Here is a 15,633-nt window from a genome sequence, read left to right as displayed (position 1 = left end):
TACTAATATTGACATAACCTGACGGATTAAATTACTTTCAACAAACTAAAAAAAATACAAACCCATTAGATAACGTAAGAATCATAACGAATTGGTCTTATCTAATGCATTATTTAATACAGAAAGAATATAAAATTGATAACTCATCAATTATCATAGTAAGATAAACAACGGCGAAAATATAAGAAGTCATCGAATAAATAGAATAATGTCATAACAACGATAAGATGATAAAAGATTGCGTGTGTGGTGCGTTGGAGCGGCGGCGGGCGGGCGAGTGGTGTGGCATTGACAGAGGCCATGATCTGCGCCGTGCGGTTATTGCCCGCACGACCCGCAAACTGCTTTAGCATCACGGCATCACGCTCGCCGGCCGACCTTCGAGGCGCTTTTTTAATATCTATATCATTCTATATGACGGGCTCGGTGGTCTAGCGATTTAGCTTACCGCTTTACTTCCGATGGTCGCGGGTTCGACTCGCGCGGTACGAACATTTGTATTCGTGAGTGATTGCATCGATTTGGGTGTTTTTTTTGTGTATTATTATATACGTATTTTTATTTATTTATAAACAAGTTTAAGAAGTTTATCCATATAGACATAATTGTAAGTATTTAATAGTTATACTTTAAACATCTTCCACAATATTTTAATAAGTGGTTGAATAAATAATAATTTGACTATTCCATAGAAGTTCTAAGTATTATTTAATAAAGATTAATTATTTTATGTTTTTAAATCAAATTTTAATGATTATGACATACTGACTATAAAGTAGTAGAATATTGTAATTTTACACAAACATTATATCTGTATCTTTGTAAAATATCTAATATAACATAATACATTAATACTTTATTATTTTGCTTATATTCACTAAAATTATAATCAACATATTGTTTTTCGAGATATTATGCTAAAATTAAATTAATACTTACTTAAAAGCTTTGTCATCTTCTTGTCCATTGTGAAGCCCATTGGGCAAAGAGCCATGCTCATGTAGTTCATGTAGATCTTTCTCAAATGGTGAGGCGGATTTGTCTTCAGGGCGTTCCTCTAAAACCATACCGCGCAACCCAGCGACAACGCCGGCCACTTTTTCACCACCACCGCCAGTTGCGACACCGCCGGCCTCTGTGTATGCATAAAAAAGAACATAATATCAAAGATACGAAAAACAATTTAATTTTTATTTTAATTATTATATTGGAAATATCCTTTCATATAACGAAATTAATCTCCCGTTTGGATATGCAATATAAATAATATAGAAAAAAAATTAATAATTTTTTTTGTGTGTAATTAAACACAATGATTGAAATTGTATTTCTATTTTAGTATTTAAATGAATTCCCAAATCAATCACATGGTCCAACACATTAAAAAGAATATTTTAGTAATAAAATGTCCTGTAATAATAACTTACCTGTTGGAGATCCACCAAGTACATATTCAACCATCTTCACCCCCAAACCAGCGGCGTCGCGAGGAGACAAAATGCAGCCAGCATCACCCCCTGGGAACGTCACACCACGACGTGTGTTCATCATAGGTACTCCAACATTGTGTTCCACAGCTAAAAGGAAGTGTATGGATTGTTATTAATGTTTACTGTTCTTTAAGTAGAACCACTGTTTTTATTTAAAATACAACAAATTAAATAAATTCACACTTAAAATATGAAAACTAAAAACCTTTTTACATTTCTATAATATATATTTACAAAGTAGTCACTGAATAAAAGCAGATTGCCAATCACCAGTATTAAAAAACAAAATAAAATCAATATAAATGATATATAAGTTCTATATATAGATACTATATTTCATACCTTGAGCAGACCAGGTTGGATCACGCCACATTTGTTCAGGATTTAGTTGCAGTGGAGGAAGGTGCGGTGGACCCTTACTGTCCCCACCTGCTCCAGGGCCTTTATCCCATAATTTCTTTGCAGCAGGTGCAATCTGGAGGACAAAATATAGGTCATCACAGATACCATAAAAAATACTCAAAAAATTCAAATGCAATTAATTTTATAAAGTAGAAGTTTAAAACTTCTTAATGTACTAAGTATCAACAATGTAAAAAAATACAATATAACTCCTTTGGGGAGTATATATAATGCAGAAAGACAGCATGTGTCATAATAAAAATAATATAGATATGATTCATATCATAAAATTCTCATTCAAAATTTATAGTGCAAAACAATTTTAGACAAACATAACACAACAAATTTAAGAAAACAGAGACAACCAGATCAAAATACAACTTTTACAAAAAAAAAACATAATAAAGTTTAATTTAAAATCAATATTTAAAGTGACAGTGGCTTGTATGAGAACTTGTTTTTTTTATTTAAATGTTAGTCGAACTTTATTGTTCCATAATAGAATATTAAGTTTAATTGATACTGATAGAGATTTTTGAAAAATATCCTATCCTATTAATAATTTTCAGTTTTAAATGAACTTAGTACCTTTTGATAACCTTAGTGGTAAAGCTATCTAACCACTACCTCACATTCCAATATCTACTGGTTTGATCTCTACATATTAGAAATATTTGTAGGACTGATTATACTGGTTCAGTATTTTCTGTATAAATTATACATGCAGGGTGCTTGATAACAACAACTTTAGTATAAAAAGTATCAGAAATTAATACTTGTAGTGCTGCTTTGCTTTGTATGCAACTGGATCTTTATGCCAGATTCCTTATGAGCAGAGAGAATCAATATTATATACAAATATTTGATCCAGTTAGAATTTATAATTATTCAATAATAATTATTTAAGTCCTACCTATAAATATTAAATTTAAAACAGGCCTCAAGGATTTACATTACACTCCATACTGTAGTACATTATCCTGTATGTACAACAGTTAACAGGTACCTTGCTTTTACTTTAGATAAACTCAGTTATTTTATTGTATCATCTGTGGTAATGTGACATTGACATCATTTATAAATTAAATGTGCTTATTTTTTATTATGAATTCTTTATGTCTCATTCTAGTTCTGTGTTACAGTTAAACTACCTTAGACATAAATAAGAACTGTTGATAAATATTTATTTAAGAAAATGTGGATTATAAATAAGACTGACAGACTGTTAAGATCTTTAATGTATATTAAAATAATGATTCACTTTACATGAAGGAAGCATCAACAAAAAAAAAAACTAAGAAATATCATCAACAGTTCATTGATGCTTGTTCAGTGGGACGATTAATCGACAGTATGACCACAACTATAGTTTTAACAACACAAACACTAACATTAACACAAAATAATGTGATGTTAAATATATTTAAGATTGTTATATATAAGAATCCGCCTAATATATCAAGTTTGAGAGTTCTCTATTGGTTTTTGTTTAATCGAATACATACACCTACAACCGGTGAACAAATTCCGAACCAGAAATGGCGGACGCCGGTGACAAGTAAACAAAACAAAAACGGACCTGTTGCTTAGAAAAAGCGAGAATTTCATCACTTTATGACTTAAATTAGTATTTCGGTTGCTTGTTTTTTAAGATATTACTATTTAACTCACCATGTCGGGGCCCATATCCTTAACATCAGTTTCGAAAAAAAATTCACTCAAGGGTTTCATGCGTACAATCCCACCTAAAGCTCGGTCATGTACATACAGAAGTTTATTGTGATAAAACTAAACTTTTCACATCGAACACTTCAATGTTTTGATATATCACTAAACACAGCAATAATAAATCACATTTCTTACAACAAAATATTGTAAAGCGGCGAATTAAACAAGAAAGATCGAAACTCAAACGATACAATGTTGACTTGTTACGAACAAAGGACGTACGCCGACCACAGCGCCTGCGCTAACCCTCATTCGGATACATACATACATACGGGACGGGAGCGTCGCTCAGGTACCGGTGTGGCCATCTTGAAAAAAGAGATCCTGCTCTAATTTGGCCCAAAATATACCAAGTCCTAGCAATTGCTAGAATAGTTAGAATACATATGTTGTAAATTTATGTTTACATTATAATTTATAACAAAATGTGGCTGGTTCATTTAAAAGCTTTATTAGATATATGATAGTAAGTTCTAATAACTCATTATTACAGAACTTGCTTGAACTTTTTAAATTTCTAATTAACTGTACAAGTTTTAATGTTTGATGTTGAATAATAAAAAAAATCTACTGTTATTTATTTTTGAACTGGTTACCTCCTGTGGTATTTTCAGATATTTATATTTTATGGTAGCCACAGTAACAATTTATTTTCGCATGTACCTGTTCAATAATACAATACATGTGTAGCAAAATAATTGCTAAAATTTTTAGGCCGTGTTAGCGTCTTTTAAATTTTTGTTTAATCAGGTCTAGATTTTATATATACGTATTATGTTACAGCACTTTAAAACTTTTTATTTACACTTGTACATATTATTTTAATTTGATAGTTCACGTGGTTATGCTACTTGAGTCTCGATATTACGCCGCTTTTACAAGCAGAGACTTATACCGCGGCTTTGGGTGGGATTTCTTGTAAGTGCTATATAATTGGACACTGTTTATCAGACTAATACATTTTAAGATGCGGTATATATAATTTTTGCTGTGTGGAAAAAATTCAAATACTGTAAACTTAGACTATTTATATATCTTTAGATGCGTAGATATCATACAAACAAAATTAATATAATAACAATATCAAGTACGATTGTATAATAGTTGTTAGACTTAATCTTGAGTATCCGTAATAGTTATATTATTTATTTTGGCCACAAAATTATATTTTATTACTATTTTAATATTGCCAGTTTAAAAAATAAAAGTGGTTCAAATGACCGGATAATTCGGCCAAAATAGCGAAAAATTTCAATATATGGTCACACTGAGATATGGCCAATATTTGTTTCATGGAGGATTTGGACAGATGGCGTGAAATATTAATTTACAGAACATCCTGAAAATGTAAGACAGGACCAACGTTAATTGTTTAAATTAAGGGTGAAAACCTCGTAACATTGGTCAGTTACGGGAGAACCTATGAAAAAGGAAACAGACTGAATAAATGTCTAAAAATACGACGGCCTCGGTTGTCTAGCGGTATAGGCACACCGCTTTCCTTCCGATGGTCATGGATTAAATTCCTCGCACGGTCCAAACATTTGTGTTCAATCATAAACATTAGTATAATTGTTTGTATCTATCTAGATGGTTTCTATGTATATTATGAATGTACATATTTATATCAGTTGTCTAGTACCCATAACGCAAGCTCTACTTACTGAACTCAATGGCACTATTGTCAAATTTAATAGATTTCTTCAGAATGATTGATTCAAGGAAACAGGTTTTGATAAATAGTTAGATTACATTAGAATAGATTTTTACTGATAAACATTTATTCATAAATATCTTTAGTAACCAGCATTTTGTAACTAGAGTTTAAGACAGATGGAACTTAAGCACAAATATGCAGTACTATCACAGCTCTTTTGACTCGGTTCAGAGACATGCTGGGAATTGTCTATGATCTTGATCTCGCAGGTAGGCGGTATCGAATAACTTAGTAACTTAGCACCGCTTCGTATATTCTATCAAATATATAACGACCTACAGCCACCTTTTACACATCATACCCGTGGAACGTAAGTGGTCTTAGATAGTGCGTTTTCAAAAGCGTTTCCTCCTGTGTGGCATAACTACCTGCCAATATTTCCTCTAGAAATTTTGGGTGGCTTGGGTTTATAAAATTTTCTTGAAGGTTGGCACACGTACGTTAGACCTGATATTTCAAGCATGCATAGGCTACGGTGTTACTGTAGCCATTTCATCTCTCCCAAATCTCTCTCCTACCAATTTGTTGTATAGCTTTATAAAATCACAAAGCAAGTTACAATTACAAAGTAAGTTAAGGCTTGTACTCAAAGATATCTGATTCCGTCAACACACGCCTTGAGTTTGCTGCAGGAATTGTTGTTTATGTATTTTATCTCTATAATAATAATATATATTTATATATGACATCTAATTGGCATCCATATTACATAACAATTTAAGTCCGTACGTGTAATCATGTTTCTCACTGTATGATACTTCACAGTGACGCTTCACGTAAGAAATAAGAAACAAATAATGGAATGTAATCATGATTTGGAAAACCCCTTCAGCACAGTACTAAGAATAGAGTATCAAGCCTTCAAGGGATCGCTTCAGCCGCGAACCGTGAATTTACCTTTCCTTAGCAAATTAGCCATTGTGACATAGTCACTTAGCTTCTATTAAGTCGAAGGCATTAGCTATTGGTTAGCATACTAGATATTGCATAATCATCACTAAGCTACACTCTTTATCTTTAGTTGAGTTCCAAGTTATTAAGCTACAAGACGTTCAAAATAGGTCCGACTAGATATCATGTAATTAACAAAGCCAACTGAGTTTGTAAGGTACGGTCTCAAGAGTAAACTTTTGAATAGATGATGAAGCATCCTTGAAAAGTAAAACTAAACAAAGAGAAAGCAGAACGAACTGTCGCTGTTTTAAAACCTCGTAGCTTTGCATGATTTTCAATGATTTGTATTCCAACCTTTCATCCCTTCTAGAAAACTCCACACTCTTTCTTTTTGACAAAATCGAATAAGTAAACTGCCCATTCTGGAGTGCTTTGGAGTCAGTGTTACTAATCTGATAAACAGTGATAATGGGTGAATACAAATTTCTGAATTGAAGTCAATGACTTGACTTTACATTAAGAAATTACGCATTTTTATTATTCCAAATATCACAGTTTAAATACAAAAAGTGTTTTTGTTTTGTCAACTTTATCAAATTAGACATGGTTTACTTATATCAGAACGTTCAAAGTCGTTTCGTCACTTATGAAAAAGACTATTATAAGAGTTTCAATACGTATTAGTGTACCAAATTACGATAACAGTAACAAAAACTGCAGTAGACAATATCACAGGACATCTATATCAGGCTAAGAACCAGTATTCCAATTTTCCGCCATAGTATCGGGCATCAGGACCATGGGAACGCTTTCGTCCATGTGAACTTTTCTGTAGTATTTTTGGTATAAATGTGAAATTGTGATGTGACATCATCTGACGGGTGCGTAGATATTGGCTAATGGATAGACTGCTTTTCACAGAATGACAGAATAATATTATGTAACCTTTGAATATGTGTGAGATACATAACTTCTTTTAAGTATTTAACAATTGTGGAAGCTGTTTCTAGTTGAAAAGATGGGTGACGTTGTCAGGTCTAGTGGGATGCCGTTTCTTAGACCAAGTTCGATGTTATCGCGTACCCAACTATCGATCAACAGGCCCCGTAGTCTCATATTTATATCTTGTATCATTATTATATCTTGATTCGAGGTTTATTAACCTATATTTGAGGTTTAGGGTGGTGTGAATAGATTACATGATTTCTTTGTAAAATTTATATAAGTTTTATATTAAACTAGCTGTACCCGCGATTTTGTCCGCGTGGAATTTTATTTTATTTTTCTAAAATAAAATATTTATTTAAATAAAAGTAGCCTAAGTTAATTCTTATTACATCAGCTACCTGCCAATAAGTCCCGTCAAAACAGCCCTGCCATTTCAGAGATTAGCCGGAACAAACAGACAAAAATTTAAAAAAATGTTATTTTGGTGTATGTACCGTATTTATATTCATATGCATGTAGTAAAAACGGTTATTTTATTACAAACAGACACTCCAATTTTATATATAAGATATAGATAAGTCATGGAGGAATTCGACAACTTGCGGAGCCTGAGTATGGAACTTGGATACACCTTTTTGGAGTGTAATGTGAAGTAATTAGTGAATAAAGAAAATATGTAGGGGTAAATATATACATAAATTGGTATATATACTTACAAGGTACCCAAACAGTACTCATCTATACGATGTAATACAGATCGTACAGAATCTTTTGATTATACACATACAAAGATAGTTCTTATATATGATACTTATTTCGTTCTCTACAATCTTTAAATTTACCTAATCAGCTAAAGCTTTCAGTTTCGATTTCAGAACCGTTTCAGTTTCGATTTTACTAGATGCAATAAAAAAGAATAAAACAGCGCACCCTGCCACCTGCTGAAAGATCAGCTGTCTTATAATTAATATGAGTTAAAAAAAATAACTACGTAAACCTTATGAGCATATATCTTTACAAACTAACATTTATTTATAAATTATAATATAAATACTGTGTACTGTATAAAATTTGGAATGTGTACACATACTGCATCTTTACCGTCAGAAGCAAAAATTGGTCAATAACATGATCATCATTAATTTCATGCATAACTTGTATATATATATCATAGGTAAAACAAAATCCTGAGTATAAATAGATTAATTATATATTAATTGACAGTCTTAGCAATCTTGCCTTTTAGTACACTATTTTACTTCCAATGATCGCAGATTCGTTTCCTCACTTAATATGTATGTTAAAAAAAAGCATTTTGGTATGTGTTACAATTGGTTAGTGCCCACAACACAAGCTCTGCTTAGCTTGGGCCTAGATGGTACTGTATGAATTGTCCAATTTATTATTAATTATTATTGCTATAACTGATGATTATACTGTTATCAACTACTATTAGACTTCTGAATATATTGAGCGCTATCATGATTAAATTTTATGATTCATAATATGGTACATACAAATACAGGAGAAATGTTAATATAAAACAGCAAGTTTCAGTTGTAATTTATACTGGATGACATTCCTTACCACATGTAAAAAGATTTTTTATTGATTTTTCATTTAGCCGAAGACTATGTCATAATAAATATAATTCCAAAAATTAGTTTTGTCAACTATCCATAGAACTTTTACTTATCTAATTATACCGACTGTAATTTAGTTTGGAGGTAATTCTTAATTTCATGTATATATTTTATGAATAATTTTTTCATTGTTTGTTGGAACTTTTTACTGATCTAACTGTACTGATTGTAATTTTTTTATGTAGAGAATTCTAAATATTTACGTACTCACTGCTTTCAAATAATGTATATAAAGCAGTGGGTGAATGAAGCAATGAAGAAAATTAGAGGATATTCCCTAATTTTCTTCATGACACAAATAAGTCATTTCTATAAAAAAAAAATTATTATTAAGCATCATAACAACAATATGGAAAAGACCATCTAAAAGGAATATGCCTTATATTTAAATTCTTTAACCATTATTGGAAGAAATTTTATTTCTGAAACACAAACCCCTTCTTCCTCTTAATTCCTTTAAAAAACACGGTAGCAAATACATAATGTAATAAAAAAATCTGCATATTAAATTTGTTTATGTAAATATTATTTATTTAATGACAAAGATATAACATTGTTGATGTTATTATTACTTTGTAAATACTAGATATTAAAAGTAATTTTAATGTGAGTAGGAGTGACGGTGTAAGTTCAATGTGAATATGATTAAATGACATTTGACTTGCCAAGAATATTAAAAGAAAAAAAAAATATGTACCTGATTTGTAATGGCAGCAACAGGAGTGAGTCCAAGTTGGTTCTGTCCTTGTTGCAGAAACTGATTAGTTCCAGGTGCAATCATCCCTGCTTGACTCAAATACATGAGATGTTCACCACTCTTGCCAATACCATTCATTGTCGGTATTGGAGTGCCATGGTGCTGGTGTATATCATATAAACCTTGCTGACCACATTGGGGAGCATTCTGTATACCTTGTAAAGGTGGTAACATCATGGCATTGCTTCTCATTGTGTGATTCTGCATCGGAGCAATCTGTGTATGTACCATGTTAGTAGTTAAATGAGCAGGATGGCTACCAATTACTGAAGGGTTGATAGCCAATGTGCCAACAGATGAGGCGATAGCTTGGTTGATGAATTGTGGTTGGTTTGTTTGATTATTTTTAACTTGCACTGCTTGACCTTGCTGATGCATATTATTCATTGTAATAGGTGTAGTATTCTTCCATTTATCTTGGTTCTGAAAACATTAGAAAACAAAACATTAGAGTAGGTCAATAGTATCCTAAATACACAATAGGCTATGGTGTACCTATTATCAGATGGCTCAAAGGTGGACTTTGGGAGCCGCAGTCAGTTACGCACATTCTCTTACAGTCCAATGATAGAGCATTATATATTTATGACTAATACCAGTATGCAGACAGGCTACATTGGTCTGGATGCTTCTTGTGAGTACTGTGTATAAATGTTTAATGAAATTTGAATAATAATTGAAAATAAAACTAAATTGTTGAGAGAAAAATAAGACTGGGCTGTTAAACTTTCAATTAATATTATTGTTAAAATAAATAATCCATTTCCATTAATGATCTACTAATTTATCTATACAATAATAATAGTAATATAACTATTTTCAACACTTAACATTAAAATATAGTTGTGAAACTAGTGAGTATGCTTTTCCAATAATTATCATCTTAGGTTAAGACCTAAGATGATATTTATTTTGAAAAATCAATCAAAGATTTATTATAGATAATTAGTATTAATTAGTTTGTTTTCCATTATGTCAAATATTATATAATAATATTAATAAAAGTCCTTGGTTCCATATTTTAATAATAAATATTTGTTTGTACATAAATACCTGTCAAATTAGATTATGAAAACAACACTTTGTTTACACACATTAACAAAATATCTATTAAAAAAATAACCTAACCTAAGATGAAATTTTATTGTTTTGGTTATATTAAATGTACTAAAGAATTCTTCACAGGAATAATACTTCTTTTACAAATGTTAGGTTATATGAGTCAACTAGTTAGTACTACTACAACTCAGGTATAATAAATACAGATAACCAATAGTTATATTAAGCAAACAGTAAACAAACCTCCGTAATAGTATCGTCACCAACTGCCCAGCGTTGTTTGGGAGTTAAAGACGGCAATTCCTCTTGGGAATCTCGTTGGAAAACATAATGCACGGCGACATCGTCTTGACTACGAGCCTGAGAGGCACGAGCGCTTTGTAACCCTGCTTCACCCGCCTCTTCTTCACCTCCCGAACCCGGCCACTTCATTGGACTACCGTGAGGTTCGAGCATTCAGCTCCAATACACTTCGATCCTTCGCAATGGTAAATAATGACTTGTTCTCTTTGTAGTTGTTTAACACTAGGTACTTCTAATATAATTTCCGGCCAAATGTAATGTAAAATCGATTCACATGATCATATGGGCTATTTAAAATGAATAGATCTCAATAGCAAAGCCATTTAGGGACTGTAGCAGGCTTTTTGTCTTTGTATAATGACAGTTACTAGTTTTATCGAAACACGATGACAGCCGCTATTGAAAACCAAAATAATGCAAGAACAGCATCGGTCTCCTTGACGGTTGGAAACACAAAGGTCTAAATAGTGATTGATGTTCTATACCCAGTAAAATTTACAAGTTTATTTTATTTTGAGGTAAATATGTATATCTTCTAACGTACTAACTTCGAAATTTAGATTTGTCGGCGTCGAAAAATAAACTGAATAAACACTCAAATAATACACTATTCACACAAATTTCTAAACAAAACGAGCACAAATATAATTACTATATGTACATAGAACTATTTACAATGTACAATTTTTACAAAAAACCCGGTTTATGCCATTGGCTAGTGTCGATATTCTCCGATTTAGAAAAGACGGCAAACATTATTCACTGTCTGTCCGCCATAATCGGTCGGTTGGGCAGATGCTATGCGCGCGCAACGCGCAAAGCTATACTATACTATACACATAAATACATGACAGTGTGACCATTTAGAAATTTCGTCTCTGGCCCTATTTTGGCAACAGAGTATGAGTGGACTCTTGCTAAAGTTTATTACCAAAATAACTACCCATTTAATTTAATTAATATATCATAGGTTTTTTTAATACTATTTGTACATTGCAATTTTAATTGTAAAGAGAAATTTACTTGCATTGTAAGTAGTATGTTGTAGTGGGTGTTTTTTTACCTGAGGTTATTAGGATATTAGTGTTCTGTATTATAAACTATCCCATCAAAAACATAAATGTGAAATGATAGCCGAGTTCAATATTATGATATATGCCTTGATTGTTGACTTCTACGACAAAAGAGATGAAATCTAAATGGGTGCCAAGTTCAATGGTCTGTCCTGAAATGTATTTATAACAATATAAAATATCATTTCTTCTGAAACTATTCTATAAAATATCGTTTTTTCCTTTATATTCACCTAATTGCCTATCTGCATGCCAAATTTGAACTTCCTAGGTCATCTAGAAGTGTGTTATAATTTTGATCTATAGTTGATCAGTGATAAAAATGACGATTTTTGGACATTAATATCTAAATAACCGTTTCAGATATGTTTATGAAATTTGGAACACATATTTATCTCGCAAGTCTTATATATGATATGTATGATTGATATATATGAACCAAATTTGACAGGTTTGTGTGAAAGAGTTTTTGAGTTATGAGGGGGTCAAAAGTGGCTCCAAATGGTTCGTGTAAATATACACACGGTGCTGCTTGCCAGTTTACTTGAAACTCGGCTTGTCACGCTACCGCGTGTCTAAATCGAGGTACATAAATTATTTGTTTCATTGAGTAAAAAACCAATACCGTCTTTGTATTATATTTTCATGATAATTAATTTATATTTTTATTTACATAGAACTTTCTCTCATCACGGCGGACTTAATAACTAAAATAAAGATAAATTATTTGTTTCATTGAGTAAAAAACCAATACGTCTCTTTGTATTATTTCAGTAATGTTTAAATGAATTAACGGGCTACTTATCCTAAAAAGCTAAATTGTATAACTGTCTTATAGTCACATTAAAAATAAATTAAATATATACAAGTACCTATAGAAAAATCCCTCCGATCGATCCCCCGTCCAATTCAAACGGGGATCGATATTACGACGACCTGAGCCAAGTCGAATTCCTAGTGGTGCCCTCAGACTAAAGTCGTATCCGTCAGGCGGGAGTTGCCTTCAGGCGCTACATAAGTCCTTCCGCGGGTTTGGAGTGCCATCTGCACTCGCCCCCTATCGTCCTGTGAAGCTGTAAAGGCCAGCTGCGGCCAACAGCATTAGAGTAATAAAAAAATTGCAGAGAATGTAAATTTATGTTATGCTCAGCATTGCCCACGACTTCGAGTGGTAGTAACGTTTTATTCTTGAAATAGAAGTAACCCAAGGCACTTATAACATGAGCTAGACTGAAAGTACCATCAAAATTAGTCCAGACTTGTCAGAGATTAAACAGAGACAATAAAAACTCGTATTTTTTTGTGTAAGTACCATATCCCTACATATACTTTCATATGCATTTAGTGAAAAGCTGTTAATTTGAATTCAAAACAGGCCCTTAAATTTTATTTGCCTTAGCCCTAGCGATTTATGATAAATAAAAGAAAATAGAGAGATCTATTATGAAATGATTTAATTTTTCATTTCTATTAACAATGTAAAACAATCTCAATAATATAGGACACTATTTTTATAATAGAATACTACACCTGCCTGCATTAATGGTTCATACTGGCGGGGCTTTAGTGGATGCTGTTGGGCCAGTGAGCCTATTGTGGTAAATTTGCATACTGTATAATCATTTTGTATGGTCATTATGAAAATCTATGGGAGTCTGTCAGTCATTTCTCTCTGCCCCATTATGAACTTGAATGGTAGGAGAAAAAGATGAAGTAGGAGATATCAAACTTTATTATTTACTTAGTACATTATATAGGCTTAATCTTAAAGTGAAGACCAATTAAAGAGAACACAAGACATTTAAGATCCTGAACTAAATAGTAAAAACAGCGGAGTCCCTCAGGATCACGGGACTGGTTTACATCCACCAATGATCCAGTCTTTGAAGTTGTGAAGGAAATATGTTCTTCACCAATTACTATTTCCAATTCCTGGAAAAAAAAAGTTATTTCAATAAAGTTGTTATTTTATATAAAAAAATGTTCAATTATTACTAGGAGACAGCCAAAATAATTTAGCATACTGTTCATAAGCTACTCAGTTCCACAAGCTATGTGAATCTGATTTATAAATATTATTAATATGATTAATAAATATTATTAATCTGATTAATATATATATTAATTACAAATTCTTACAATTGCACATATTTGGGGATAGACATCCATTTAATTAAATCATGATATTACACACCCTGAAACTGCTGTTATTGTAATTTTAGACTTATAATATTAAATATTACATTTTTCTTCTGTATAGCTTGGTTTTAAGAAAAATATACATTTTATTTTTTCTTTTTACTACTATCAAATATCACATTTACATTTTGGGAGTAACAAATACAAAAATCTGTTTATTATGTTTCACAACTAAACTGCATAATGGATTTTACTAAAATTTGATAAATCTACATTTAATTTGTTATTAATACATATACAATCACAAAAAACAGTCATTGTAATCCAACACAGCACATTGAGGCAGTATACCCAAGATACTGGCAGTCTTGCTTCTTTGAATAGCCATATTTAGCCTAAGGGCAAAGTAGATACCAGCTTTCAGATCATAAGCAAAATCAAATAGCCACACTGAAATACATGATAAATTATATCATGAGAATGGACGTTTATTTTAAAAAACCAAACAATGTCCTTCGTAACTATTACAATATAAATAGACCGAGTTTGTGTCTATCCTATATATGTCTTCACACAACAGACTGACAGATCTGGTATACGTCTAAGGTTTGTATGCAGATTTTGTAAGGGCCATGTTTTTGTATAACATCATATATGTATGTACCCAAAATCAACAAATTTATTAATTATTTATAACTTATACACTATAACACAGATAACTTATATTTTTAACGTTTCTGTAACTATAACTAAGAGTAATAAATCGCATTACTTGTCTCCCAACACGGTCCGGCTGTGGCCACAGACGGTCATCTTCATGCATAATTTCTGAATCCATTATAATTCTTTTTAACTCTTCCATGACACAGGGATGTGCATAAGCTTCTTTTCGAATCATTGTGTCATTTTTATAGTTAGAATTATTAGCATACCGCAACTTTCCATCGGGACGGAACTCAAATTCAAGAAATTCATGACCAAATTTCCCTTTATGTCCCACGTAGTATCTTATATAAAAATCAGTAGACATTTGTAGCTAGGCTAAAAATTACAAATTTTGATGAGGTATTCAATTATAGTTCGAATAAACTAGAGAATAACTGTATAATTTTTAAAAAGCTTTATGAAAGTTTATTGAAAAAATACTAATTCACAAACTAAAATGAGATGCTAGCCGCTATTTGTCTGATCTGTGCTAACTGCGATGGATAACACAGATCACAGAGACCAGTATAGCTTGATGTCTTGCACAGACTACCAATCAAAATTATTTTTTATGAGACAGTAATCACTAAGTTCATTGAATAACATTATTGTTTTAGCATCTTTAAAAAATATATTATTTGTTTCTAAACAAATAAATTAGAAAAAAAAATTCTTGGAAATCACTAGTTTTCTGAAAAACTAAGCATAGTTTTTGTAGTTCATAAAAGGAAGTAAATTAATTGTTTCTAATATTACATTACACGTATTAATATAT

At 31.6% G+C, this 15,633-nt stretch overlaps 2 protein-coding genes across 3 annotated transcripts in view; both read right to left on the bottom strand.

Moving 5' to 3' along the window:
- The window catches only part of LOC131844248 (maternal protein pumilio), a 73,870-nt gene extending 62,107 nt beyond the window's left edge, over nt 1–11,763 (bottom strand). The window contains exons 1-5 of one of the 2 annotated variants that reach the window (XM_059193081.1): nt 10,882–11,763; nt 9,520–10,002; nt 1,833–1,965; nt 1,428–1,577; nt 940–1,135 (exon numbers count right to left, since the gene is read on the bottom strand). In XM_059193081.1, the coding sequence (XP_059049064.1) occupies nt 940–1,135; nt 1,428–1,577; nt 1,833–1,965; nt 9,520–10,002; nt 10,882–11,094 (1,175 nt within the window). In that variant the 5' untranslated portion in view covers nt 11,095–11,763. Of the gene's footprint in view, nt 1–939; nt 1,136–1,427; nt 1,578–1,832; nt 1,966–3,563; nt 3,869–9,519; nt 10,003–10,881 lie in introns of those variants that run through there. The other variant, XM_059193080.1, reaches the window with a different exon arrangement.
- A 1,972-nt stretch (nt 11,764–13,735) lies between these two features.
- LOC131844429 (protein mago nashi) lies at nt 13,736–15,375 on the bottom strand. Its single transcript, XM_059193314.1, has 2 exons — nt 14,926–15,375; nt 13,736–13,946 (listed from the first exon to the last, which is right to left on the bottom strand). Exons 1-2 carry the CDS (start codon nt 15,181–15,183, stop codon nt 13,764–13,766), a joined length of 441 nt encoding a protein of 146 aa, XP_059049297.1. The 5' UTR covers nt 15,184–15,375; the 3' UTR covers nt 13,736–13,763.
- Nucleotides 15,376–15,633: the final 258 nt, after the last annotated feature.

This window comes from Achroia grisella, unplaced genomic scaffold (genome assembly GCF_030625045.1).
Source record: "Achroia grisella isolate CSIRO2021 unplaced genomic scaffold, CSIRO_AGI_Agris_v1 utg402, whole genome shotgun sequence".
Taxonomy (NCBI): Eukaryota; Metazoa; Arthropoda; class Insecta; order Lepidoptera; family Pyralidae; genus Achroia; species Achroia grisella.
Note: the sequence above shows the minus strand (reverse complement) of the source record. Positions and strands in the feature narration are given on the sequence as shown.